The following is a 27436-nucleotide window of genomic DNA, read 5'->3' as shown; positions in this document are numbered from 1 at the left end:
GTTCTTTAACATATGTCAACTTTTAAAATCAGTTCTTGAAACAGAAATGTTTAGTCATAATCCAAAAAGGGATACTTTGGAATGATTGCTATTAATTCCACTGTTACAAAGATTATAGCTTTTTGAGTCCCAAACTATATAACTAGTTAGTTAAACTAGATTCCTTATACAATAGGCTGCCAATGTAGATCTGATTAATCAGATTAAATAATTGATTGTAAGTTGTAAACTATTGGCAATTAGCTTTAGCTTTAGCTTTTTTGCTAGAAAATACTTTTTTTTTTTCTGCTGCAGAGTAATCTTACTCTAAGCTTCTCTTGTATCTGTTTTAAGAAGAATGAATGTCTATTTCTCTCTGTTCTCGTCCCTCTTCATTTCATTCAGCTCCCTAAGATAGGATTCAAGAATGGACAGAAAATACCTTGCAAAGCTGAATGGTGCGGTGATTAGTGACTCCTCTTCATATTGTTATGAAAAGATGACTGATCGTAGATCCTACAGCAGTAGATCCTAAATTGCACTCTGATTTCAGCTCCTGAAATTCTCTGGGGTGAACTGCTTAACCTGTCCTTGAAATCACAACAAATACAGGCATAGAAGTGAAATGTTCATAAAATACTCTGACAAGAACTGACACTGTCATTAAAAATGCTTAAAACCAAGCTACAATTCTACTCTAGATTCAGATTCAGATTTAAAATATAGCTTTAAATTTTATTTGATTCAGTATAGAAAAGTCATTAAAACAATTTCATTTTTCTCTTATCTTTCAAGGTTTGCATTACTGTACTTACGTGTCTTAAAGCATTGTACATGGATGTGGCAGGAAAGGAAATTAGAGACCTATTTTAGCACTGCTTTGATCTGGAAGAAGTACACCTATATGCTTCAAAAAGCTGTGACAAATGTATCTCAAATAAAGAGAGGATTAATCCTTTCTGCTTGACTCAGTATATCTTTAGGATGCTGAAAAATAAGTTCAAATTTTGTCAAAATTTAACTGTCCCTTGGTTTACCCATGCTTTTCAAAACCTGTGGTCATGTCATTTAACATTCCGGTTGCCTACCTGCTGTGGTGTTCTTGTTATAATATTTGAAGGTTTTTTGCTGCCTTCTTTACTCTTTTTTTTTTTTTTCCCTATAGATAGAGAAACTTGTCATTTTTCACCTGAAGTCACATTTGTGTTAGTGACTTCAGTTGACTGTCTCAAGCTGACTATAAGTATTTCTGCTAGCAGCTGACATTGGGCAAGGAAAAAAGTAACTGAAGTAGAGAAATTCCTTATTACTTTCCTGTTTTCATGTAGAATTTTCTCAAGGAAGGAAAAAAGCAGTGAAATATATGACAGAATTGTTTCCTAGCAGTGTTGTTGAAAACTTTCAAAAAAGCCCATCAATAACATTGTTTTTTTCCTGTGGAAAGATGGGGGAAAATGCATTACTGAATAGTTAATATACTTCTCTTTTTTTCAACTGGTCTCTTCACCAAAATTCAGAACCACACAAGTTAAATCAGAAGGAAGAATAATAGTTAGATTTCCTTATTGACAGAGTCTGACTTTTTTGAACATAACAAGAATAAAAGGTGTTGTCAAGGTCTTCACTTGCTTTTTGAGGCCCTTTCTTATCATACTCAACCAAAACTATAGTTGGTATTTCCTTGTGGCCACACTCAAAACAGCTTGCTCAAGCTGCCAGGTGTTATGAAATATCAGCATAAATGGTATGAAGCATGTGTGGAACCTCCATCATGGGAGGTCTTTAGGAATAGACTGGATAAACATCTGTTGGAAGTTACAGTTACAGTTTGTATAAGCTGGAAGAAGAGTTGGAAGATCTCTCAAGCTTTCTTACACTGTAGAAATTGTCTTTCAGCTGCTCCTGTCATGTTCTTCCCTACAATAATATGCAAATCTTTTTAAAAAAAATTCTGGTCGGTAATGCCCTTCCCCTCTTGCCCACCCACTCACCCAATTTGCTTTATGAGGTACCTGTGTTGTTACAGGATAAAACTAGTTGGTTGATTAATCAAAGAGGTGAAAAAAACCCTTTTCATGAAACCTTGAACCTTAAAGAACTGCAGTTATATAATTTCAGTTCAGGTTTAAGGAACCTACTTACGTTTATGTCAGTTCACACATGTTTGCACATAAATCTATCAATAGTTTAAAAAAATTAGATACATTTTATTCTTTTGGCTTATGTTGCTGTGAATAATCATCAGCTCTAAATCTGGTATGCTTTTTGATTCTTTATTATATAACTTATATAACAATTTTAGATGTTACCAATTTAATAAAGTGAGAGACTACCTCCCATATGCCACTTACTTGCTGTGGTAGCTTTTTATATATATATATATTTAGAAAATTCACTGTACACACTTACAATTTTGTTTACTTTGATGGGATTTTGCAGTTGTGTATTGTCATCACCGATGCACCCACCCCTCAGAAATTTTGGGGAAAGTTCGTGATCCTTTCTTATCAAAAAGCACTATTAAAGAGTAGATCTCCTAAGTTACAAACAGAGAGGGGAAAGGGATCTTATCTCCTAATAGAAGTAGCAAGCTGAATCTCAGAAGGGAGTGTAATTATGCTTTTGCTCTGTTTCTCAGCCTACCTGTATTTGGTTGCAGTCCTTTGAACAAATGCCATTTGCATTGGCAGAGTAGAATTTGCTTCAAAATCATCCCTTAATTTCCTGAATGTTTCATCTGTATTCATTCCTCGGCTGCTCTGGTTTGATGAATATTGGTGGTTCCTAAAGAATGGCCATCTTAGAAATGCTGAAGCAGTGCTCTCCAGAGAGAACTTTATCTTCCTGTGTTTTCTGTGGGTTTTTTTCCCCTCTGTTCCCCCATATAATGGGGGTGGAATTTGGAAGAGACCCATGCCATCAGGAAGGAAGCTTGGCGCGCTCTACTACACAGATAATAATTCTATTTCTTTTTGTGGGCATGCAAAGATAAAGAGATATGAGTGCTTGAATAGCATAGATTTTTCTTTTTCCTATCTTGAGTGCTTTGCTTACTCTTAGAATTCTTTTATGTCTTAATATTATATCATGTCTTTTCTTTAGAGGAAAAAACAAAACACATCAGGCGCTCTGGCCTTTTTTCACAGCTGGCAGGTAAGCAAGTGATGGGGGAGATAACTTCAAAGTAAAAAGTAACATAGTATTAAAAAGTTTCAAAATGTATTCTGGCTACAGCTTGGTAGAATTTACGAAAAGAAAGTCAATGTATTTTATCTTTTCTATTTTAGCCATTTTAGACTGCAAGCACTTGAAGGCAGAGGAAGGTTCTTTTCTGAAAAGCAGATTCTTACTTCATTTGGGATATTCAGTCACTCTGAAAATAAACTGCAAATTACTGCATTTCTTGAACTTTTCACTGTGCTGTCTCCTTTCAACTCTCACAGCTTATGTATAGTATCATTAAGTATACTCAGGTATGAAAACAGTCAGTAGACAGTCACACTTTTTAGTTGTTCCTCAGAGCCTACAGTATGTTCTGGACACAGCATAAATGTTACTTTTGGTATTCTCCAGGAAGAAAAATGAAACTAAATTAAATTTTTTTACTAAGATTGAGGGGAGAAAAAAAACTTACAGAAAAGAAAAACAACAAATCCTTCTGTATTCTACATGAGATAGTCAGAATAGGATGGCAAGAGAGATCAGTGACATGATACCCAGTAATGTGTACAATGTAGAGAGAAATTTTGAAGTGCAATGTGAAAACAGTCAGCTTATTTCTCACTTTCAGTAAGAATTAGACTCTGTCCTTCATGAAAAATGTAAACTGTAAGTATCATTAAATTAAAACTTAATGAAATTGTTGAGGTTGGAAGGGGACCTCTAGGTATCATCTAGTCCAACTTCCCTGCTTGAAACAGTCAACTAGAGCAGGTTGTTTACAGCAACATCCAATTGGGCCTTGAATATCTCCAAGGATGGAGACACCACAGACTCTCTGGGTAACCCCTTCCTGTGCTTTACTACCCTCACGTTAATGAAGGTTTTCCTTACTTTTTTAATGGAATTTTCTGGATTTTAGTTTGTGTCCATTGTTTCCTGTCCTTTAATTGGGCACCACTGAGAAGAGTCTGGTTCTGTCTTGTTTACTGCCTGCCATCAGGTATTTATACACATTGATAAGATCCCCACAAGCCTTCTCTTCTCCAGGTTAAACCACCCCAGCTTTCTCACCCTCTCTTTGTATGTCAGATGCTCCACTATCTTAACCATCATTGTGGCCTTTTGCTGGGCTTGCTCCAGTCTGCCCACATCTCTCTTGAGCTGAGGAGCCCAGAGCTGGTGACAGCACTCCAGGTATTGTTTCACCAGTGCTGAATAGAGGGAAAGGATCACCTCCCTTGACCTGCTAGCAGTGTTCTTCCTAACACCAGCCAGGAGGCTTTGGATGACTTTGCCGCAAGGGCACGTTGCTGGCTCATGTTCAGCTTGGTTTTCACCAGGACCCCAGGTCCTTTTCTGCCAAGATCATTACCAGATGGTCTGCCCCCAGCCGGTACTGGTTCATGGGGCTGTTCCTCCCCAAGTGCAGGACTTTGCATCATGTCCCATCATCAAGGTTATTAATGAAGATGTTAAACATTATTTGATCCCTGGGATACACCACTAGTCGCTGGCCTCCAGCTGGACTTCATGCTGCTTGTCATAACCCTTTGAGACTGGCAGTTCATGTAGTTTTCAATCTACTGTGCTGTGCATTTACCTAGTCCATATTTCATCAATTTGTCTGTGAGGATGTCATGGAAGACAGTGTCAAGTGCCTTTCTGAAGTCAAGATAAAGTCCACTAATCTAGTCATCTCATCATGGAAGGCTATCTGGTTAATCAAACATGATTTCTTCTACCTAAATGCATACAGACTACTCTGTCGCCGCCATCTTCTTCATATCGGATTGGTTGCGGTTGGAAGGGAATGCTGGAGTTCATCTTGTCTAACCCTCTGCTCAAGCAAGGTCAGGACTTGGTATTTCCCTTTGCAGAACTGCATGAGGTTCCTGTCATCCTGTTTCTCCAGCTTATCAAGATGTGTTTGAATGGTAACACAACCTGCTGGTCTATCAGCTGCTCCTTCCAATTTTGTGCCATCAGTGAACTTAATGAGGGTACACTCTGCCCTGTCACCTAGATTCTTAATAAAGATCTTGAACAGCATTGCACTCTGTATTGACCCCTGGGGTACAACACTAGTTATTGGCTTCCAACTAGACTTTCTACTGCTGATCACAACCCTCTGGGCCTACCTTTTCAGCCAGTTTTCAGTGCACCTCACTGTCTACTCATCAGCTTCTTTATGAGGATCTTATGGGAGACAGTGCTGAAAGCTTTACCGAAGTGCAGGTAGACAACATCCACTGCTGTCCCCAAATCTACCAAGCCAGTCATTTCATCATAGAGGTTATCAGGTTGGTCAACCATGACTTCCCCTTGGTGAATCTGTACTGACTGCTCTCTCCATGTGTTAGGAAATGGCTTCAAGGAGGATTTGCTTCATATCGCTTCCAAGGAATCGGGTGAGGTTTACCTGGATCCTCCTTCTTGCTCTTGCTAAGGATAGGAGTGACATTTACTTTCTGTTAGTCCTCAGGAATCTCTCTTGATCATTATGACCTTTCAAAGATAATTGAGTTTTCAACAGGCAGCCTCTATCCTGTACCTTGTTCTTGTGGCTAGTAAGAAGGTTTTATCCAAGTATTGACTGTTATTTCTGCAATGGTGATTGTATCATATGTACAAAGAAGAATTAACAAAATAGCAAGAAAAAAGTTAGACTGGGGTAAAGTCTTCTCTCCAAAGTAAGGTATGTAATGTATGAAGCATAATTCCAATCTGTGACCTATCATTACAATTAATATACTATCTTTGCAATTTTAACCTATGATGTGAAGCCTGCTGCAAAATTTAAGGAACAGTGTGATAAATTTAAGCTTATGTAGATAGCCATTACATAGGTTTGGTGATTATCCATACTCTGTGGTATGATTTAGGATATATTTTCACTTGATATCTTTTGTTTTCACAGGGAGCTTGAATTGTAGCCTTGTTCCTCTTTGGAGGTCTCTCTTGTAATATATTTGTAAACGTTGATGGGCTGTTGTCTAAGGAGAACATCCGCCCATGTAGAGTTGTAAGCCCAATTTCTTTATCATCTCTGTAACATGTCCAACTGTGAATAAAATAATTTTAATTCTCATATTTGTGTATTCTTCTGGTTTTCCCCCTTTGTGTACCATAAGCTAGTGGTAATGCTGGTTAGTGAGAGATGGACCGCTGTGGTCATGTTCCTTGAGTGACTAGAAAGAGGGTGTTTGTTTGAGACTACCCTTCAGCACTTTTTGAGCGCTAGTGGTTTTTTGCTTTGCAGAATCTGTGTTCAATTAGTCATAGAATTTTAACTGAAAACAGACCCCTGAAAAAACAGAGAATGGATTTAAAACTGTTTAGGATTTGTAAAATTGTTATTCCCATAAGCTTAAACTGAGTAAGATGTTTCAATTTAGAATGGTATTGGAAAGATAATACTGAAATATCTTGGTCCCCTAGATGGTTCTTTTTTCTGTGACTGCTCCTAGGTCTAGGCCTTCTTCTGCACATACATACCATATCCAATTTGTCATTGTAACAGTTTTCCAGAATGTCCTTTAGATTTCTGCAAGTTTGAAAAATGTGTTTTGCATAGTGGTATTCTAAAGATTAAATCAGCATTGTTTTATTTTATTTTAATTTTATTTACAGTATAGACTTCCAAAAGAACAATCCAATACACAAATTAACGGAAGAGGAACTTCTGGCTTTTACTTCAGTAAGTAACTTATCTGGAATTCTCAGTAAACACGTTTTCACTTAATATTTAAGTTAAATACTAAGCAGTAACCTGTCAATCACAGTAATCATGAAACTGTAAACCAAAGTTGTATTAGTACTTAGTCCTTTCATTAACTTTTTCTTATTTCAAGAAATTAAAGTGCTGCTGAAGTTCAACCCAGTTTTCAGCCATTATCATGTAGGATAAGCTTGACATTTAATTTAAATTAAGTTTAAAATTTAATTTTGCCCGAAAGCATGCACAAAACATTTTTTTACGTGTTTGTTTTAGTTTTTATTAACTACATGAATTATAATGTAATATTAAACCATGCATTTTACAGCAAGCTCTTCCTATGGCACTAGTGTTGAAAGTGCTCTTCTTTGATGGACAGGGGCAAGGGGTGGAATGTATTGGGTCCACGTGGCAAGGTTGGGGGTGGCAGAGGGTGCTACAGGTGTGGCTTCTGTGAGAAGCTGCTAGAAGCTTCCCCTATGTCCGACAGAGCCAATGCCAGCCGGCTCCAAGAGGGACCCGCCGCTGGCAAAGGCCAAGCCAATAAGTGGCAGTGGTAGCACCTCTGGGATGACATATTTAAGAAGGGAAAAAAAGTTGCTGCGACACAGAAACAAACTGCAGCCAGAGAGAGGAGGGAGAACACGTGAAACAACCCTGCAGACCTCCAGGTCAGCGAAGAAGGAGGGGGAGGAGGTGCTCCAGGCGCTGGAGCAGAGATTCCCCTGCAGCCCGTGGTGAAGACCATATTGAGGCAGGCTGTCCCCCTGCAGCCCATGGAGGTCCACAGTGGAGCAAATATCCACCTGCAGCCTGTGGAGGACCCCACGCCAGAGCAGGTGGGTGCCCGAAGGAGGCTGTGACCCCGTGGGAAGCCCATGCTGGAGCAGGGTCCTGGCAGGACTTGTGACCCCACGGAGGACCCACGCTGGAGCAGCCTGTGTCCTGAAGGACTGCACCCTGTGGAAGGGACCCATGTTGGAGCAGTCCGTGAAGAACTGCAGCCTGCGGGAAGGACTCATGTTGGAGAAGTTTGTGGAGGACTGCTTCCTGTGGGAGGGACCCCAGGCTGGAGCAGGGGAAGAGTGTGAGGAGTCCTGCCCCTGAGGAGGAAGGAGCAGCAGAAATGATGCGTGATGAACTGACCGCAACCCCCATTCCCCGGTCTCCTGCGCTGCTGGCGGGGGTGTAGGTAGAGAATCTGGGAGTGAAGCAGTGCCCAGGAAGAATGAGGGGTGGGGGGAAGGTGTTTTTAAGATTTGGTTTTATTTCTCATTACCCTACTCTAATTGGATTGGTAATAAATTAAATTAATTTTCCCCAAGTCGAGTCTGTTTTGCCCATGGCGGTAATTGGTGAGTGATCTCTCCCTGCCCTTATCTCGACCCACAAGCCTTTCATTATATTTTCTCTCCCCTGTGTAGCTGAGAGGGGGCAGTGATAGAGCAGCTTTGGTGGGCACCTGGCGTTTAGCCAGGGTCAACCCACCACATTTTAAACAATGCATTTTTACAGCAAACCCTTCCTATTGCAGTAGTGGTGAAAGTGCTCTTTCTTGAACAGTGTTTAAGTGGAGTTCAAAAGGAATGTCAGTTTTATGCTGTCATATTTATTCAGTCAGTGTATCAGATGTTCTGCTTAGAGTTGTTTCTTCCTGGTTCAATGCCTGATTTGCTGCAGAACAATTCTGTAACTTCCAAAGAAGCCTTGTGTCCTGGGTTCAGCTGGGATAGAGTTAATTTTTACAGGAACCTGGGAGCGGGGGGCATAACCGGGGCAGCTGACCTGAACTAGCCAAGGAGCTATTCCATACCATGCGACATCATGCTCAGTATATAAATGGGGAGCGGGCCTTGGGGTGGTCTCTGTTCTTTGCGGTGGGGGAAGTGGCGGAGCATCAGGTCCCGGGTGGTGAGCAGTTGCACTGTGCATCACTCTTTTTGTATACTTTTTCATTAGTACCGTTGTTGTTGTTGTAATCTCTTTGTGTTTGTCCCAGTAAACTGCTTTTATCTCAACTCTCGAGGTTCCAGTTTCTTTTTCTTTTCTCTCCTCCGTCTCCTCCCCATCCCACCGGAGGGGGGCGGAGGAGTGAGCGAGCGGCTGCGTGGTCCTTTGCTACCGGCTGGGTTGAAACCACGACAGTCCTTTTTGGCGCCCGAACAGGGACATGAGGGTTGAGATAACGACAGAGCTGGCCAGAGCGTGTTGAAACAAATTTGCCAAACGCATTTCTTAGATAAATAGATGTTAGTCACAATGTTGTTTCATTTGTTTACATGGTGGCGTTTTGTAAGCTCTTATATGCTCTATGTATTGCCTGTAGTTGCATATCTCATCTCTGGGAGAGTGATGGGGATTATCATTTTGCTGTACTGGGCAATGTCGACTTATGAAATGATTACATCACTGGTCATGAGGTTAAGCTGGTATCTGTATGAGGCAGTGATATCATTTCCATACTTTGGGCGCCTTCTGTCGGATTTTATTGGTAATTACACACAATCCATGGGGAAATTAGGGGGGGATACCTCCCTCCATCCGTTCACCTCCCTTTTCTCCTTCCGACTAATTACAACAGCTTTTGAGAATTTTGAATATCCTTGGGATGCACAAGCCAGTGTGCTGTTAGTGCTATGCCTCCTGAATATGTTTCAGGTCTTGTTTAGGGCTACAAAAAGGCTCTTTAAGAGTACCACTCGGAGATCCTCCCCCAAAGCTGGATACTCATGGGTGGCACGGCATGTGGGAGGATGTGGGCAGGTATCTAGAGAACTTCTCACCGCCAGTGACTTGGAAGTTCACTCCCGAACAACTACAGAACCCTCATGAAGTGACAGAATATTTGAAAGAAAAATGCTGTGGCTATTCCAAAGACGTACAACTCGCTGCACTGTGCTGGGCCCTGGCCAGTATCTACCAAACACTGCTTGATACTAGGCAGCACCCTCAGGGAGAAAAGATGGAAAACAGGACAACAGGCACCGTGGCTACCCCTACCACGACAACAAGCACCGTGGCTGCCCCTACCCCGGTGACAGACACTTCAGCTAAACCAGAGAACCAACCTGTGCCAGGATCAGTCGCCCCTGTACAGAAAAAGAAACACACAAAGAAATCAGTTCGCTTAGTGAGAGATGAAGATGAACAAGGGTCATCGTGAGAACAGGAGGTAGAGGCAGAACCTGAAATAATTACCCTATCTCTATCCATGAGTGAGTTGCGTGACATGCGAAAAGATTTTAGCCGCCACCCAGGTGAGCACATTGTTACCTGGCTGCTCCGATGCTGGGATAGCGGGGCTAGTAGTGTGGAATTAGAGGGTAAGGAAGCCAAGCAGTTGGGATCTCTGTCTAGGGAAGGGGGCATCGACAAGGCGATTGGGAGAAAAACACAAGTCCTCAGCCTCTGGAGGCGACTTCTGTTAGGTGTAAAGGAAAGATACCCCTTCAGGGATGAAGTTACATGTCACCAAGGCAAGCGGACCACCATGGAGAGAGGTATCCAGTACCTGAGAGAATTAGCCGTGCTGGAGGTGATTTATAATGATCCAGAAAATGTGCAGTCACCCACAGATCCAGATGAAGTCCAAGGCACACAACCCATGTGGTGGAAGTTTCTACAAAGTGCACCACCAACCTATGCCAACTCATTGGCAGTAATGTTCTGGAGAGAAGGCTATGGACAAACGGTGGATGAATTGGCTGTCCAACTCCGGCAATATGAAGGAAATCTCTCTTCCTCCCTACGGGCCTGTGTCTCAGCTGTAGAGGAGTTGTCCCGAGAGTTCCAGCAATTCAAAGTGGATCTATCCTCCTCACCTGTACAGGCCCGCATCGCAGTTATTGGGAGTAAGCGTTCCTCTGCCCAAGAGAGAGGAGAAAGAAAGTACACTCGACGGGCTAACCTGTGGTTTTACCTGTGTGACCATGGAGAGGACATGAGGAAGTGGGATGGAAAACCTACCTCAGTCTTGGATGCACGGGTACAGGAGTTGCGAGAAAAAGCAACCAGAAAAGAGAATTCTTCTTGGAAAACTGCTGCTCCTGTTTCCCGTGAGCAGTCCCCCAGATGCAGTAGATGGGCTGATCTCATTTCTGATCCCCTTGAAGGGACTTCTGATTCACGTGTGCAGAAAGTGAGTAACGGATATTCTAACCAGGATTAGAGGGGCCCTGCCTCCAGCCAGGTGGAGGAGAGGGACAACCGAGTCTACTGGACAGTGTGGATTCAATGGCCTGGCACATCAGACCCACAGGAATATAAGGCACTAGTGGACACTGGTGCACAATGTACCCTAATGCCATCAAGTTTTAAAGGGGCAGAACCCATCTCTATCTCTGGTGTGACAGGGGGATCCCAAGAGCTAACTATTGGAAGCTGAAATGCGTCTACCCGGGAATGAGTGGCATAAACACCCCATCGCGACTGGCCCAGAGGCCCCGTGCATCCTTGGTATAGATTATCTCAGGAGGGGGTATTTCAAGGACCCAAAAGGGTACCGTTGGGCCTTTGGTATAGCTGCATTGGAACAGCTGTCTACCCTGCCGGGTCTCTCCCAAGACCCTTTGGTTGTGGGGTTGCTGAAGGTTGAAGAACAACAGGTGCCAGTTGCTACCACGACGGTGCACCTGCGGCAATATCGCACCAACTGAGACTCCCTGATCCCCATCCATAAGCTGACTTGCCAATTGGAGAGCCAAGGAGTGATCAGCAAGACTCACTCACCCTTTAATAGTCCCATATGGCCCGTGCAGAAATCTAATGGGGAATGGCGACTAACAGTAGATTATCGTGGGCTGAAGGAAGTCACGCCACCGCTGAGCGCTGCTGTGCCAGATGTGTTAGAGCTTCAATATGAACTGGAATCAAAGGCAGCTAAGTGGTATGCCACAATTGACATTGCTAATGCATTTTTCTCCATTCCTTTGGCAGCGGAGTGCAGGCCTCAGTTTGCTTTCACTTGGAGGGGCGTCCAGTACACCTGGAATCGACTGTCCCAGGGATGGAAACACAGCCCCACCATTTGCCATGGACTGATCCAGGCTGCACTAGAAAAAGGTGAAGCTCCAGAGCATCTGCAATATATTGATGACATCATCGTATGGGGCAACACGGCAGAAGAAGTTTTTGAGAAAGGGAAGAAAATAATCCAAATCCTTTTGAAGGCTGGTTTTGCCATAAAAGAAAGTAAGGTCAAGGGACCTGCGCAGGAGATCCAGTTCTTAGGAGTAAAATGGCAAGATGGGCGTCGTCAGATCCCTGATCCCTGTGGACGTCATCAACAAAATAGCAGCTATGTCCTCACTGACTAATAAAAAGGAAACACAGGCTTTCTTAGGTGTTGTGGGTTTTTGGAGAATGCATATTCCAAATTACAATCAAATTGTAAGCCCTCTCTACCAAGTTACTCGGAAGAAGAACGATTTTAATTAGGGGCCTGAGCAACGACAAGCCTTTGAACGGATTAAGCAGGAGATTGTTCACGCAGTAGCTCTTGGGCCAGTCCGGACAGGACAAGATATTAAAAATATGCTCTACACTGCAGCTGGGGGGAATGGCCCTACCTGGAGCCTTTGGCAGAAAGCACCTGGGGAGACCCGAGGCCGACCTCTGGGGTTTTGGAGTCGGGGATATCGAGGATCCGAGGCTCGCTATACTCCAACTGAAAAAGAGATCTTGGCAGCATATGAAGGAGCTCGAGCCGCCTCAGAAGTGGTTGGTACTGAAACACAGCTCTTCTTAGCACCCCGACTGCCAGTGCTGGGCTGGATGTTCAAAGGGAAAGTTTCCTCTACGCATCACGCGACTGACTCCACGTGGAGTAAGTGGATCGCACGGATCACACAGCGAGCTCGCATAGGAAACCCCAGTCGCCCAGGAATGTTAGAAGTGATCACGGACTGGCCAGAAGGCAAAGATTTTGGAATGTCGCCAGAGGAGGAGGTGACACGGGCTGAAGAAGCCCCGCTGTATAATAAACTGCCAGAAAATGAGAGGCAATATGCCCTGTTCACTGATGGGTCCTGTCGCATTGTGGGAAAACATCGAAGGTGGAAGGCTGCTGTATGGAGTCCTACACGACTAGTCACAGAAACTTCTGAAGGAGAAGGCGAATCGAGTCAGTTTGCAGAGATGAAAGCCATCCAGCTAGCGTTAGACATTGCTGAAAGAGAAAAGTGGCCAGTGCTCTATCTCTATACTGACTCATGGATGGTGGCAAATGCCCTATGGGGGTGGCTACAGCAATGGAAGAAGGACAATTGGCAGCGCAGAGGTAAACCCATCTGGGCTGCCGCACTGTGGCAAGATATCGCTGTTCGGATAGAGAAGCTAGTGGTAAAAGTACGTCACGTAGATGCTCATGTACCCAAGAGTCGAGCCACTGAAGAACATCAAAACAACCAGCAGGCGGATCAGGCCGCCAAGATTGAAGTGTCTCAGGTGGACCTGGACTGGCAACGTAGGGGTGAGCTATTCATGGCTCAGTGGGCCCACGATACCTCAGGCCATCAGGGAAGAGATGCAACATATAGATGGGCTCGAGATCGAGGGGTGGACTTGACCATGGACACTATCGCACAGGTCATCCATGAATGTGAAACACGTGCTGCAATTAAGCAAGCCAAGCGGCAAAAACCCCTGTCGCATGGAGGGCGATGGCTGAAATATAAACAGTGGGAGGCCTGGCAGATTGACTATATCACACTCCCACGAACACGCCAAGGCAAGTGCCATGTGCTTACAATGGTGGAAGCAACCACTGGATGGCTGGAAACATACCCTGTGTCCCACGCCACTGCCCAGAACACTATCCTGGGCCTTGAAGAGAAAATTTTATGGCAACACGGCACCCCAGAAAGAATCGAGTCGGACAACGGGACTCACTTCCGAAACAACCTCGTAGACACCTGGCCAAAGAACATGGCATTGAGTGGGTATATCACATCCCTTATCACGCACCGGCCTCTGGAAAAATTGAACAATACAATGGACTGCTGAAAACTACATTGAGAACGATGGGGGGTGGAACTTTCAAGCATTGGGATACACATTTAACAAAAACCACCTGGTTAGTTAATACTAGAGGATCCGCCAATCGGGCTGGCCCCGCCCAACCAAGAGTTCCACATACTGTAGAAGGGGATAAAGTCCCTGTAGTGCGCACGGTTAGGAAAGACAGTCTGGGTTAGTCCTCCCTCAAGCAGAGGCAAACCCATTCAAGGGGTTGTTTTTGCTCAAGGACCTGGGTACACCTGGTGGGTGATGCAGAAGGATGGGGAAGTTCGATATGTACCTCAGGGAGATTTGATTTTGGGAGAGAATAGCATGTGAATTGGGCTGTATGATATTTAACTGCTAAATAACCTGCCAATGCATGTCATTGTATCTATAGTGTCTATATGCCATATCAAGGGTATTATTGTGAGAATTATCCAAATGACTACAGGATGGACTTTTGAAACTGAGCCAAGTACAACAGCGATAGAACTTGAACTGGCACCCAGCAATTTCCTCAAGATCAACATCCTCGACCTGCAGACCAAGGGCACGAGTCGCACCAAATGTACTAGCCACAAGTTCCAGAGGCAGCGTACAACAACCCGACATCTCACACCATCTCTCTCTTATCCTGAAGAACTGTTACAACAGATAGAGCCCCAAAAATCGATGGACACATTAGAAGAATAGCCCATAGGCTAAAGGAACACCATGTGTGTGTGTGTGCGAGGTCGGGGGGGGAGTCCATATACTTATATATAAGACAAGGAAAGTAGTAGTGGTTGATTAGAAAAATGTAAGGTCTGGGCATAATGTAGATGGTATAGAATAAGGGGTGGATAATGTCCTGGGTTCAGCTGGGATAGAGTTAATTTTTACAGGAACCTGGGAAGTGGGGGCATAGCCGGGGCAGCTGACCTGAACTAGCCAAGGAGCTATTCCATACCCTATGCCATCATGCTCAGTATATAAATGGGGAGCGGGCCTTGGGGTGGTCTCTGTTCTTTTCGGTGGGGGAAGTGGCGGAGCATCGGGTCCCGGGTGGTGAGCAGTTGCACTGTGCATCACTCTTTTTGTATACTTTTTCATTAGTGCCGTTGTTGTTGTTGTAATTTTTCTTTGTGTTTGTCCCAGTAAACTGCCTTTATGTCAACCCTCAAGGTTCCAGTTTCTTTTTCTTTTTTTTCTCTCCTCCGTCTCCTTCCCATCCCACCGGAGGGGGGCGGAGGAGTGAGCGAGCGGCTGCGTGGTCCTTTGCTACCGGCTGTGCTGAAACCACGACACCTTGAAAATTCTAACTCAGTATTTTTTCAATGTATTTTTTTTTACTCAAAACACAGTTTGATTCCTTCCTCAATCTTTTCTGCTTTTGTGTCGTTTACAACAGTAGTTTATATGGGAGGTGGACGAGAAAAGGCCAGTGGTTATATTTTCATTTTTGTTTACTTTCCACAATGTTAGACTTCAGCTTTGGTGCAGTAAGGAGTGCTTGCTCTCCCACCTAAGCCTTGTAGTCTGAGCCCCTTTTGCTATAGTAGTGCCATCTGAAAAAGTAAATTCCTCTTAAAAGTTTGTGAATAGCATCTCAGCAAAAATCCCTTTGATTTCAATTGAGCTAGAATTTTATCTCTGACACTTGTAGTTATGTGAAAGGACTATGGATGGTAATCTTAGGTTAACTATGGTAATGTTTGGTTGGGTTTTTTTGTTGTGGTAACAGGAAATGTGTAAAAAAGAAAATCCTAATCTTTTTGTTAGACAGTTAAATGTAAAATAGGTTTGTTTGAAAGTAATGTTTATTTAAGTCCCTATGCTAATACAGTATATGTAAGATCTGCATGAGGGAGCTGAGTGAATCACTGTAAAACAGTTTGGTTTATGTAGGTTTTCTGTTTGTTGCTACAATGATCATAGTGCTTTCTCATGATACAGTTTCTGAAGTATTTTGGTTTGAACTACAGTTTTGTTTTTTTAAAAGGTGGGAGTAGAGAGCAGGAAAAAATTGAAATGTAGAAAAAAAATGAAACTGTCTGGTCTCACTTCATACTGTAGTAATTGAGGTACCAAATAAGGATATTAACGAATGATGACCATTAAAGGAGACGAAAACACTTACAGAAAGAATAAATATGTGCAAAGGAAGGAAATGCACACATAGAAGAGGCCATAAGAATGAAAAAAGGTGGTGAACCGAGTACTACAAGCTTTTCTAAAAAATGATGAAGCTATTACAGTATAAATTTTTTTCAAAAATAATGTCAATGCAAATGTATGACATTTCAAGACATGCATATAGTTTTGTTGAAACAAACACTGCCGTTTTTGTTGTTTATTATATATTTTAAATTGAGGGTTTTCTGTGAAAACTCAGAATTTTCCTTCTCATATTTTATTTCCTGTCAAACTCCTTGGACTTTTTTTTGTATACTCCCTGCTTCAGTCTTCCCATGACCCACTACTGTTTGCATAATTCTTGGGTGGAAAAGCAGCCATTATATACCTGAATCTTGAAATAACTTTGCCATATATTCTTTCCTTTTAATATTAAATGGAGTGATATTGTGATAACAGAACATTTTTAACAAGATTGGCCCTACTCCTGTAGTGGTGTACTTTCCAGAATACTGAAACTAGAAGTGGGATTTTGCTGTTTCAACACTTGAGTTTTCCAACATTTAAACACCCTTCAGGTTTTACAGCAGAGAAAAGGTCAAGGTAGCACATATAATAGGCAAGAAAGATAATCAGCTTTACTATCATCTTTTATCTGACAGTGCTTGACAGATCGTATTACCTGTTCTCTGAGGTGTAGGAGATCTGTTGGGTGAGTTCTTCATAATGATGAAAAAAATTAAACTGCATTTTTCTGCCATCTAGTGGCTGATTCCTCAAAAATAACAGGACAGCTGATGAACTTGCTCCTTAAATATTTATTGCAGTGACTGTGAGGAGCTTGTGTTTTCATTCATTTATTTATCTTTTTATAGAGCTTTTAAGTCAGCTACAGCTTGCTTCACCCTTGTAAGATCAGCAGCCACTATCAGGATAGATCTCCAAAGAAACGCAGCTGAAATATATGTGTAGGCTTCCCTATCACTTTTGTGCTTTGAGTAGCAAAAAAGAAGAGTCCATAATGATAAATGAACAAGAATGTAGATCTTGCTGGTAGTGCAAAGTGGACAGCAGTGACTTAAAGAAGTAGCTCGTAGCCTAAAAATTAGAGGAAATAATAAATTTCAATATCAGAATAGTGTTCTTTTAAACTTCTGCTTAATGTTCCTGAGTTAACTGGATGTAGGGACGCAATTCAATCTTACCATTATTTTCTCTTTTGATCTTGACCTATGCTCCCAAGACACAAACAAGAACAAGTATGAATTGTGACATTACCATCCCAAATCTTTCCTGGAAACTGAAAGCAGGAATCAGATATCTTATTTAAGTTATTTTCAGTAAAGGCATCTTCTGTGGAGTTTGCACCTGAGCCTAAAATCGTGGATAGTCACTGTAGAATTTCATGATAAAATCTCTTGAGCTCTTTTACATCTTAGCTCTGAGTCACCAAGGCAAGCAAATCCATCGCTGTGCTCCCTGGCACTAGGGATGTTCTGTGTGAATGTTAACACAGGCTTGGTTCTTAAGGTGTCTGCTAGCTGAGTAAGTAAGTGGCACCGCAAATGTTATCACTTGTGTTGAAGGTATTTACCAAGCTTTGGTATTACCTAGCGAAACAGGCAAATGAGCACTATATCAATGCTGCTCTAGTAAATTCTTTAGCATCATTTAAACTGCTATGTGTGTGTGTGTGTGTGAGCAGGCATCTTCTCAGCCTACATGTGGATTCCTAAATCTGCAGGCTGGTTAGATGGTTGTCATGCATTCATCTGATATCTGCTGAAATTTATGTTTCCTGAAGAAAGGAGGGCATTTCAAGATACCGTAGGAAACCTGAGAAATTGTAAGGTGTTTTTAATAGATCAGTGAATTGGCAAGAGATCCTCTTGCTTTGGACACTGCAAAACAAATGCATGTGACCTGCAATTTCTCTCAAGCAGAGAGAATTAAGGTCCAGGTAGTATGAGAGGAAAAGGATGATCAAAGTGAACTCAAATAGATGATGTGGTCCTGTCTCATACCAGGTGTAGTTTGGCAAACAGGCATTCTAAACTCCCTTTTATATCTGTAGAGGTTGAAAATTACTAGATCTGTAAGATTATATATATATATGTATTTTAAACAACATAGCTTACAGTCCTAAAAATAACACTTTTAAGTCACTATTAGTCACTGCTTGGTGACTGCAGTCAAATACAAAAGGATTGCTGCTTTTTATTTACTGAAGTTGCTTGGGAATAGTTGCCATTGTTCTAAAAGTACTAACTTTTGTAACTAAGAATTGCTTTTAGTATTGCTACTTTTTAGAGCAAGGTGTGGGGTATATAACTCCTGTGTACTTGTGTATGTAGTCTCATTGGTTGGGATAGCTCCTCTTGATACAATAATTTGGACTTCAGTGCTTGAGGTGTTCTAGTGAAATCTGTTCACCTATCATCAGCATAATATTTCAACTTTTAAGCTGTTAATCTATAGCTGAAATTAGATACATTTTATTTCCTTTTTTTTTCTGCTTATAGGTAAATTGTTGATTTGATATCTTTACATGAGATGTAGCTCACGTACTTAAGAATAAACATAAAATTAAACATTTGATTTTAAAGGGAATTAAATATTCTTTTTCTCACGCATAATTGTTTAGGGAAACAGTTTTAATGTTTTTAATTAATTGTATTATCGTAAGCACTTGGACTCCTGAGAAAACTAAGATCTTTTTTAGAAATCAAATATCACACAAGCTGCTTCAGAAACACAGTTATGCATATGATATTTGGCAAACTTTCTGATTTAGCTAACTGTATATTGCATTTAAAAGCCATTTTTAAATGGCTTTTTCACCAGCAGTGAAACCCACTGCTTCTCTGTTAGAATTACTGGTTTCTTCCTTATAATAAACTTTTTTTCCCCAGAGCTTTCTAGAAAGGAAGTAGGAAGTATACGATGCAAGAAACAAAAGAACTAACTCAGTACTGCTTTCACATTGAGGTTTTGTAGCTTAGTTTACTCCCAGCTCCCCAAGTTAGTTTTACAATGCCTAAATATGCTTCCTTATCCCGTCTTTAATTTCAATGGATTGTTTTTAATATTAAAAAACAAATGTGAAGTTTGCTGGGTTTTATATTGGGCAGCAGTTTTTCCCTAGTTCACAAGTACATCACTGATCTGTATATCAGTGGCCCAAATACTTTTGTAGAAAAAATAATCCTTTTCATAAATGAGCAAAAGTAAGGTCTTAAAATAACTTCTATTAAATATTTGCTGTTTGCATTATTTCAAATAGGTAATGCAGTTAAGACAATATACCAAAGAGGAGATTAAATGAACAACACTGTTATATAAATGTACGTGATATTTCAGTATATTTTTTAACAGATTTTTTTAAAAAAAATTACATTTAAAGCTCTATAAAAGACACCCATCATGTGAACATGAATTTTAGAACAGGAAACTAAAAAGTATTTCTGAAATGTAAGAGTTCCAGGAACATATGAAAGTTCTATGTAAGAACTGGTAAATCTTCCTTTATGTTTTAATTTTAAGATTATGCAGTTCTTGCAGAGAAATAGGGGAAGAATAAAATACTAGAGAGTGTTGCATTTTTCTTTTACAAAAGAGAAAAATGTTTAAAAAAACCCCACTAATAAGATTAGACTCTGCAATACAAATCCTAACAGCTTTATAGAAAGCTTATACTATAGCTTATAGTGTACATACTGGGGAGGCAATTCAGTGTTTCATAGTCTGATATGACACACCAACAGAATATGCAGGATTAAGGAGCTGCAGCTGGTCCACCTTAATATTACCCCTTCCATCTGTCCTAGCCCTTGCTTTGTCCAAGAGAAATGGTCTTTGTGGTAAATGTGATGAGCACTTAGCCCAGTGTAGGAGAATATTACTTTTTTCCATTATTAGTGTTATGATTAAGGGACTTTGAGTATTAACCTGTAGGGGACTGAGGAGTAAAAGTAACCAGAAACTGTGGAAGATAAGCCTCTTGCTTTGTGCTTCCCACATCTTAGCCACATATTTGTATCCTTTGGAATCCATAGAAGATGAGAAGGGAAAGAAAAGGGACCATGGAAAATGTAGTGCATTGGTTTGTTATACCCCTGAGACTTCTATCATTTATGAAGACTAGAGCAGTTGGTTTCTGTATTAAGTGGTGGAAGACCAGGAAAAGGAAGTTCTGTCAGCTCCTCTGTCTATCGACACTTTGAACAGGTGAGGATATATTTCTTAAAAAGGAAAAAAAAGTGTAATAGCTTTTATTTTGCTCAGAGTACAAACTTAAAAATTATTCACCATCTTCTAACAAAAATACCTGATCATTCTGAAATTGTTCCAGTAATGCCATGAAGGATATGAAGGTCCGATGAAGGACTTGGAGAATGTGGAGGGAGTCTGTCAAAATCCAAGGAATACTGTGTATTCCAAAGATGGACCAGATGGGAATGCTTTCATGTCTTTTGGTTTTTTTCCACTGTGTTGAGCTACTGATTCCATAAGAGACTGCTTTCGCTAAGGAATTTGAGAATGGTTGGATAGGTTATTTTTTTCAGAGGTGGGCATTTACTGAGTGTAATAGAAACTGACATTATATGGTACCTTTGAAAATCACAGCAAAGAATTACAGTGCACGTTTTATTAAGTGTGTGTGTGTGTATATGCATATATGAATACTTTTTCTGCTTTTCACTGTAGGAAGGGTGCTTTGGGAGGAGGGAGTGGAAGGTGGAAATGGGAATGCTTTGTTTTTCTCATCTTTTGTATGGTATTTGTGATATTAATGTGGAACTAGGGAGCAATCAAATCACAGCATATGATATTTTTAATGTTAAGCCTTCCTATCAAAATCCCTATAAAACTAACATGCCAATTTGGTTTCTAAAGAGAAGTTGTTTATATAGCTTAAATAAAAGCAGTGCATTTTTCACTGCTGAGAAAATGGCTGCAGTTTTCTTTATGTTTTATAAGCAGCAAGAGTATTGAAAAGCTCATTAAGAGTGCTATGTGTCTCTACTGCTGTAACTTTCGTGGTTTTATAAAAAGTCTCTTTCACTTTTCTAAGCTGTGTTGCCTATTTTGAATAGCCTCTGTTGGTTACAAGATTATAACACTGCAAAGACTTTCTTTTAGCAAAGCCCTGCTAGTACTAGTAAGACCTTTTTTTTTCCAAGTAAATGAATTCACAGCTATTATATTCTTTTTTTTCTTTCTTTTTTTTTTTTCTTCTAAGCACTTTTATTCAAAAGTCTGAATCATTTTCCAGGAATGTCAGGATCTAAGCACTTGCTGCTAATTTAATGCATGTATGCTTTCTGGCCCACCACACATTACTGGGAAATCGGATTGAGTGTAGCAAAAGAGAAGCTGCCTCTTTCTGCTGCAGTATAATGTGCAAAGGCTCAAGTTGATTTCTTGAAAGCTTATTCACAAAGTGTCTGGTACTTATGTTTATAATGTATTGTGGATAGGAAATTAACCTAGTGTTCTCAGTTATTTTTGCTGCTGTTGTATTGTATGCATTTAGATGTTTTAGGGTAAAGTAACTGGGAGCTGTAGTACATGTGTTGCAGTGCAGGGGGGAAGCTCGCATTCCATTCCAAAAGTGGGATTAAGTAACAGTCTGTTTGAAGTTGTTTTATTTTACAAAATATCAGATTTCAACATCATTGACACTTTTATCTCTTTCAACTTTGTTCTGCTCTGTGGTGTACATTCTTCCCCGAGTCCATGAGATCCACAGCTCTGCTTGCATCATATCTTACAGGAGATGATTCCTGATTTATTGTGTGCCTTTCTGAGCAGGAAGAAATTTGGGATAGCCTTTCCTTTCTAGAATAGTCTGCTCTTCCATATAATCTGTACAGAATTACTCAAGCAATAGATTTTAGTGGTCTCACTGAAACCACAGTGGTAAGAGAACATGAAAATTATGTTTCAATATTAATAGATTATTTGCTTGTCTAAGGGTTTGAGAAGTGAAGCAGGCAAATTTGATGACAGTTAGTAAGATTTTTTCCCACAGCAGCCTTCCTTCTCCCCCTCCTCCTTCCTCTTTATCTATCAGCAGCTCACTTATTTTTTCTAGCAACCTCTCTGACAGCCAGTTGATATGTTGCAGGCTTCCCTTCCCCCTCTTGTGTCCTTCACCAGTTATAACTGTTATAATTTACTTTAGCAAGAAAGATTGCATTGCAACAAGATGAAGTTAAAACGCCTATTCAACAAAATGCTGAGATATCATCTGAAGGAAATAAGACATTCTCACTGCTCTGTGTAGTGCTTAATGTACCCTTTTTGACAATATTCTGATGATCAGTTCAATTCATATGTTATCAGTACTAGCAGTCACTTTTTTTTTTTAGTGATTTATATTCTAGTGATCTGCCTTGTTGGCTGGGGTGGGGGCACTTTTAGTTCACTAGGTGAACTAAACAAGGGGTAAATCCAAGTCTTGCTGTTTTCAAAGTAACCTTACATTTTTGTTCTTTTACCATATGTGAGGAAGAGTTATTCTTAAAGTTTATTTAGCTGTCCTAATGTCTTGCCCTGATCTCTTCTGCCTAGTTTTAGTATTGTCCCTTCATTTGTTTTTTTCTATCTAACCCAACATTTCAAATATTACTCTAATCTTGCTTGTTCCATAGCATCTGAAAAAATGAAGGTGGTTGAATTCTTATTTGCTGGTCAACTTCCTACTGTGTCTAAGCAACTGAGTTTAATTTTCTCTGATTGTATCATGTCTGTATTTTGAATTGGAAGTAGAACATTTCTCATGTCAGCACCCCAAACATTCTTTCTGGTCTATATTGAAGGTGAAATATTTAAAAAGTAACAGAATTTTTTTAACTTATTATACAATTTAGGATAGGTTTGATTAGAATGCCATAGTCCTTCATCAGTCATGAAGTATGTGTTTTTTCTTGCCCCTCAAGGTGTCTGAAGTGTGCAAATCTGATACTCTCTGATTCATTTAACATCACTAAAATGTCACTGTGTTTTTTGTTTTGTTTTGTTTTTTAAGAGAAACAGGTACAGTCCGTTCTAGCTATTCTTCTATTCTAGCTGCTTTGGGGGGAAATGTAAGATGAACTTGATAAGAAATAAATCTATCTTACCCTGCTTCTGTATGTTTTTCTATTCCCCCAAAACTAGGGATGAAAAAATAAAATGTCTCCAGTGATTTTTCCTTTTATTTTTTTTTCCTTTGGTCTTTTTAATCCTGAAGTTTTGGATAGCCAAGCTATTGGAAGGGATTTCTAATTGATATTTTCTTCTGGGGATTTATTGATGGTCAATTTAAGATTTTTGTGGGAAGAATTATGTTTCTAAGTCTATAAACCATGGGCTTTTGAAAGGAGATATAAAGGGGAAAGATTTGGGGGTTTTTTACCTGTTTTTGAAAAATTTTCCTAAACAAACACTTATAGCTTAGATTCAGCAAAATATCCATTTACATTCTTAGCTGTCCTCATTTGAGCTAACTCCATTCTGTTCAGCAGTGATCTTGGGTGTGTTTTTGCACAGTGTGCTGCCATTGTATAAGTAGTTAGTTGGCTTCAGTATGTTGTGGAAAAGCTTAGTGCCATCCATGTTATAGAAGGACGAAGGTTAAGCAGCTCTGATTCTGGTATTTCTACAGTATTTCCTTTCCTGTCTTTTATTAAAAACAGCACGTTTAAACAGTAAAGTGGAATTTTCAAGTGCTGTTGACCAGAAATTAAGATGTTAAGATTAAATTAATGAAACATCTAAATACATCTGCATGGAGGTTGTATGCACATTTATTTTACTTGTATTTACAGAATGCTTGAATTCCAGTACTGATCATGTACTAAGCATTACATTATGACTCAAGGGTGGCGGAAGCATGTATTCTTGCCAGCAGACCCCATCACTCAGCTTTTTCTTCCACAAATACATTTTTACTGGGATAACTTACGTACTGATAAGCAAAGTGTTATTTTTAATAATTATTTGTTACATCAAACATGCAAGAAAATTTCATAAGGTAATTTGCATGAAGTGTTTGTGACCCTTACGAAAACTAATTTCCAGTTGTGTGAATACATAAATATTCTGGTTATGAAGGTTAGCTCATTGCATGAGGAAATACAAACAAAGCCGGCTCATTTAGTGGACTGTTCATGCAATGTATATCATAAAGAGTCTCATGATTACTGTGAGAAAATGTAGACTTTTTCTGTGTATAATTTATACCCTTAGCATATATGATAATATGGTATGGCATAAACCGTTTTGACATGTTTGGATTGGCTGCATTAATCATAGCAAGTAGAGCTGATAGTTATGAAGACTATTCAAATAAATGCCAATAAAATGTTTAAAAGCATCGTGTTCTCTTTGTGTAAATTGGCAAAAATGTTTTAGAAGTATTTAAACTATTTAATGTTTTCCTATCCGTGAAGCTGAGATTTGAGGCCTTTTCTGAATGGAAATAAAAATCATGACACTAGATATTAGTTGGTGTATTTTGATGTATTTGAGAAGATTTTACTGCCTGTCTATATTATCCTTAAGCATGTCTTGCATTAATTAAATTGGGTCTTGTGCTTTTTTTCTTGAAAGACTTCATGTCTCGTGTCATCTAAATTTTTCTTCAGTACATTTGTCAGAATATGTTGGCCAGCACATAGTACAATGACTTCTATCTAGTCTAGACCAAAGATGAGAGAGAAAATAACTTTTATGGATTTCTGTAAATAGACTGTGAAAGGTTTTTCTGTGCTTTAAAATGAGATGTTTGATTTTAAGAAAACAACACTCAGAGGGGAACAGCATATGCATTTGCATTCCCCCAAACCAGTATCGTACCTAGTTTGTTTTTATCATTGGCTAAAACTGACTACGTTTTCTCTGCTTTATAGTTTAATATATGTCAGCAAAACCCTTTCCGTTTTAGAATAAAGGAAGGAAATATGTTTAGAATTTTGTTGTTGTTGTTGTTTTGAGCATATTGCATGATTTGAAGCTGTTTAACAGCTTAGTAGTAAAATTCAGAAAGTAAGTAGGTTATTTAGTTGCTGGAATAAGGCCATATTTCTCATCCTACAGTTTATTGTGTAAGAACTGCAGTGTGTGTATTTATTTGTCTGTATATTCTGTATCTTTCCCTTATCTGTAGTAGGCAAACATTTACTTATGTGTGTGTTGAATCTTTAACAGAACTGGGAAAATGTGAAGCTTGGAGATGCGTAACTAAAAAGATTGCCTCTTTTGTTTGTCTAAGGAAAATGTCTTGTAGCTTTTTCAGACTAGATATAAGGAAGAAATTTTTTATGAAGAGGGTGGTGAAACATTGGAAGAGGTTGCCCAGAGAGGTGGTAGATGCCCCATCTGTGGAAGCATTCAAGGTTAGGTTGGACGAGGCTCTAAGCAACCTAATCTAGTTAAGATGTCCCTGCTTATTGCAAGGGGGTTGGACTAGATGACCTTTAAAGGTCCCTTCCAACCCAAACTATTCTGTGATTCTTCATCCAATTTTCATATTGATTTTAATAACTGCTGTTGTTTATGTGCATAATAAAACTGGACAGGTGCTAGACTGTTCTGTTTGAATCTTAATCCATTAGAGCTCATGCTTTTAACTTCCTTCAAGTCTAAACACATCCCAGACATTGCCTTTGGTCTCTAATAAATACATTCAGAGTATAGCTTCTCTCTACACAACTCAGATTTAGGAACATTACTCACTTTTGCCCACCAAGACAGGATTTTCTTTCATGCTCCCCAGCAGTCTCTCACTCATTTTTTTCAGCATTAGTCACTTGTGCCTATGTCACCTTCGGTTTTTTGTTTAGTCATCTATGCCATGTTCATCTTAGCCCTCCTTTGTCAGCTCTCGCCTCCTGTTTATCTGACTTTTACTCTTGCTCTCACCCTCCCTAATTACTTTCTTCTTCACGTATTGCTGACTCTATTTTTATTCCTTTTCTTCCTTGCTTTTGGTTGTTGCGTAAGGAGTTGGTCTTCTTTCAGGACCATTGTGTCTTCAGTCTCTGAAAGGAAGGTGGCTCCAGCTTTGTTATGCTCCTGGAAACTAAACTCTTGCATACAAATTTTAAAGCCAGGCTCCTGGTGGCCTCCAGCAGCTTGATCCTATTGCATGTAATGGGAACCGTAGCTCCTTAAAGAGACAGAATACTTCTGCTGGTGAAGTCAGGAACTGGAAGAAATCAGAAATCAAATATTTTTTTAGTGGACATCAAGACTTACTAATATGCTCTTTCCTTGGAAATTGCCGAGACTGTCCTAGAACTCTCACTGAAATTGTCATCTCTAGACTTTGACCCTAGCCACTTAGTCCACCAAACAGTAATTGAGGCATGCCTCTTGCATTCAAAATGTTACACTTATTGGTGAATACCAGGTATTGCAATATGTAGAACTGCTGAATAGTAGACTGTTGTAGGCAGAATTCCTACAACTGAATGCTGGTGGATGCTGGCATTCAAAACAGGGGAAAACCAGGTATGATACCCTCCCTGTAGACTCCTGTCTGGCATTGTGTGGATTTTCCTCTGATATGCCTCACCATTCTTCTACAGACAGCTGTTCTTACAGACTGAAGGTTGTGAAGATGCTTTATAGAAATTCTATACATGGCTTAATAGTAAAGTCAGTGGCAACCTTACTACAAATCACTGTTTTAGGCATGTAATTCTTCCTGATTTTTTTTTCGCTGTTCCTGTTACAGAAAAAAATGTGATAGCTGATTTTGACTAGTTAACATCATTATAGGATGGATTCACAAATGGTATTTTTATAATGTAACTGTATGTAACTGTTGAAGTATTCTTGTTGACTAATTTTAAAGTTTTGAAATTATGAAAACATTTAAATTGGTTCTTTTCAAGAAGATAATTTTATGTGTTTTACTGAGGATGTGAAGGGAGCTTTTAAAGCTCCATTATGTTGTATAATTTTTATGGTTCTGCTCCAAATCTGTCTGAGAACCAGTATTTTTGCTACCCTACTTTCTCTTCCTGCAAAAGATACTGTTAAGGTATTTTAAGGATAATTATTGTAAATGGATATTTGTCCTGAAGTTATCACCGCAAAAGTAAATATAAAAGTTTCTGTTAGAGTAAGAATCTATGCTGCATCAGGTGGCAGCAGTATATAAAGCAATGCTGTTGATAGACCAAATAAACAGGAAGCATCAGTGGCAGTCTATGGAAAAAACATAGTAGTGAGCTCATAAATGTGAGTAGGCAGGCAGAACAGACAACTTCCACCAGCCTGGGGCAGCTGCATAAGGATGCATGATCTGTCGGGCCTAAGGGATTTTTCCAGTGGTCTGGAGTGCTGCAAACATTGAGTTTGCCCTGAACAGTTCAAACAAGCAAAGAAGCGGAAAAAAAGAAACAGGAACCTTAATGTGTACTCTTACCTGGATTTTGCTGAGTAAGAAGTACTATTTAAAAAAAAATAATA

At 40.0% G+C, this 27436-nt stretch overlaps 1 protein-coding gene across 1 annotated transcript in view; it reads left to right on the top strand.

Annotated features, from left to right (window-relative positions):
- Positions 1-27436, top strand: part of TTC27 (tetratricopeptide repeat domain 27) — a 157442-nt gene that overhangs the window by 53450 nt on the left and 76556 nt on the right. The window contains exon 9 of the mRNA XM_049830890.1: positions 6772-6838. Coding sequence (XP_049686847.1) covers positions 6772-6838 — 67 coding nt within the window. The remainder of the gene's footprint in view (positions 1-6771; positions 6839-27436) is intronic.

This window comes from Accipiter gentilis, chromosome 28, assembly GCF_929443795.1.
Source record: "Accipiter gentilis chromosome 28, bAccGen1.1, whole genome shotgun sequence".
NCBI classification, from domain to species: domain Eukaryota; kingdom Metazoa; phylum Chordata; class Aves; order Accipitriformes; family Accipitridae; genus Astur; species Astur gentilis.
This window is presented reverse-complemented; position numbering and strand designations above follow the sequence as displayed.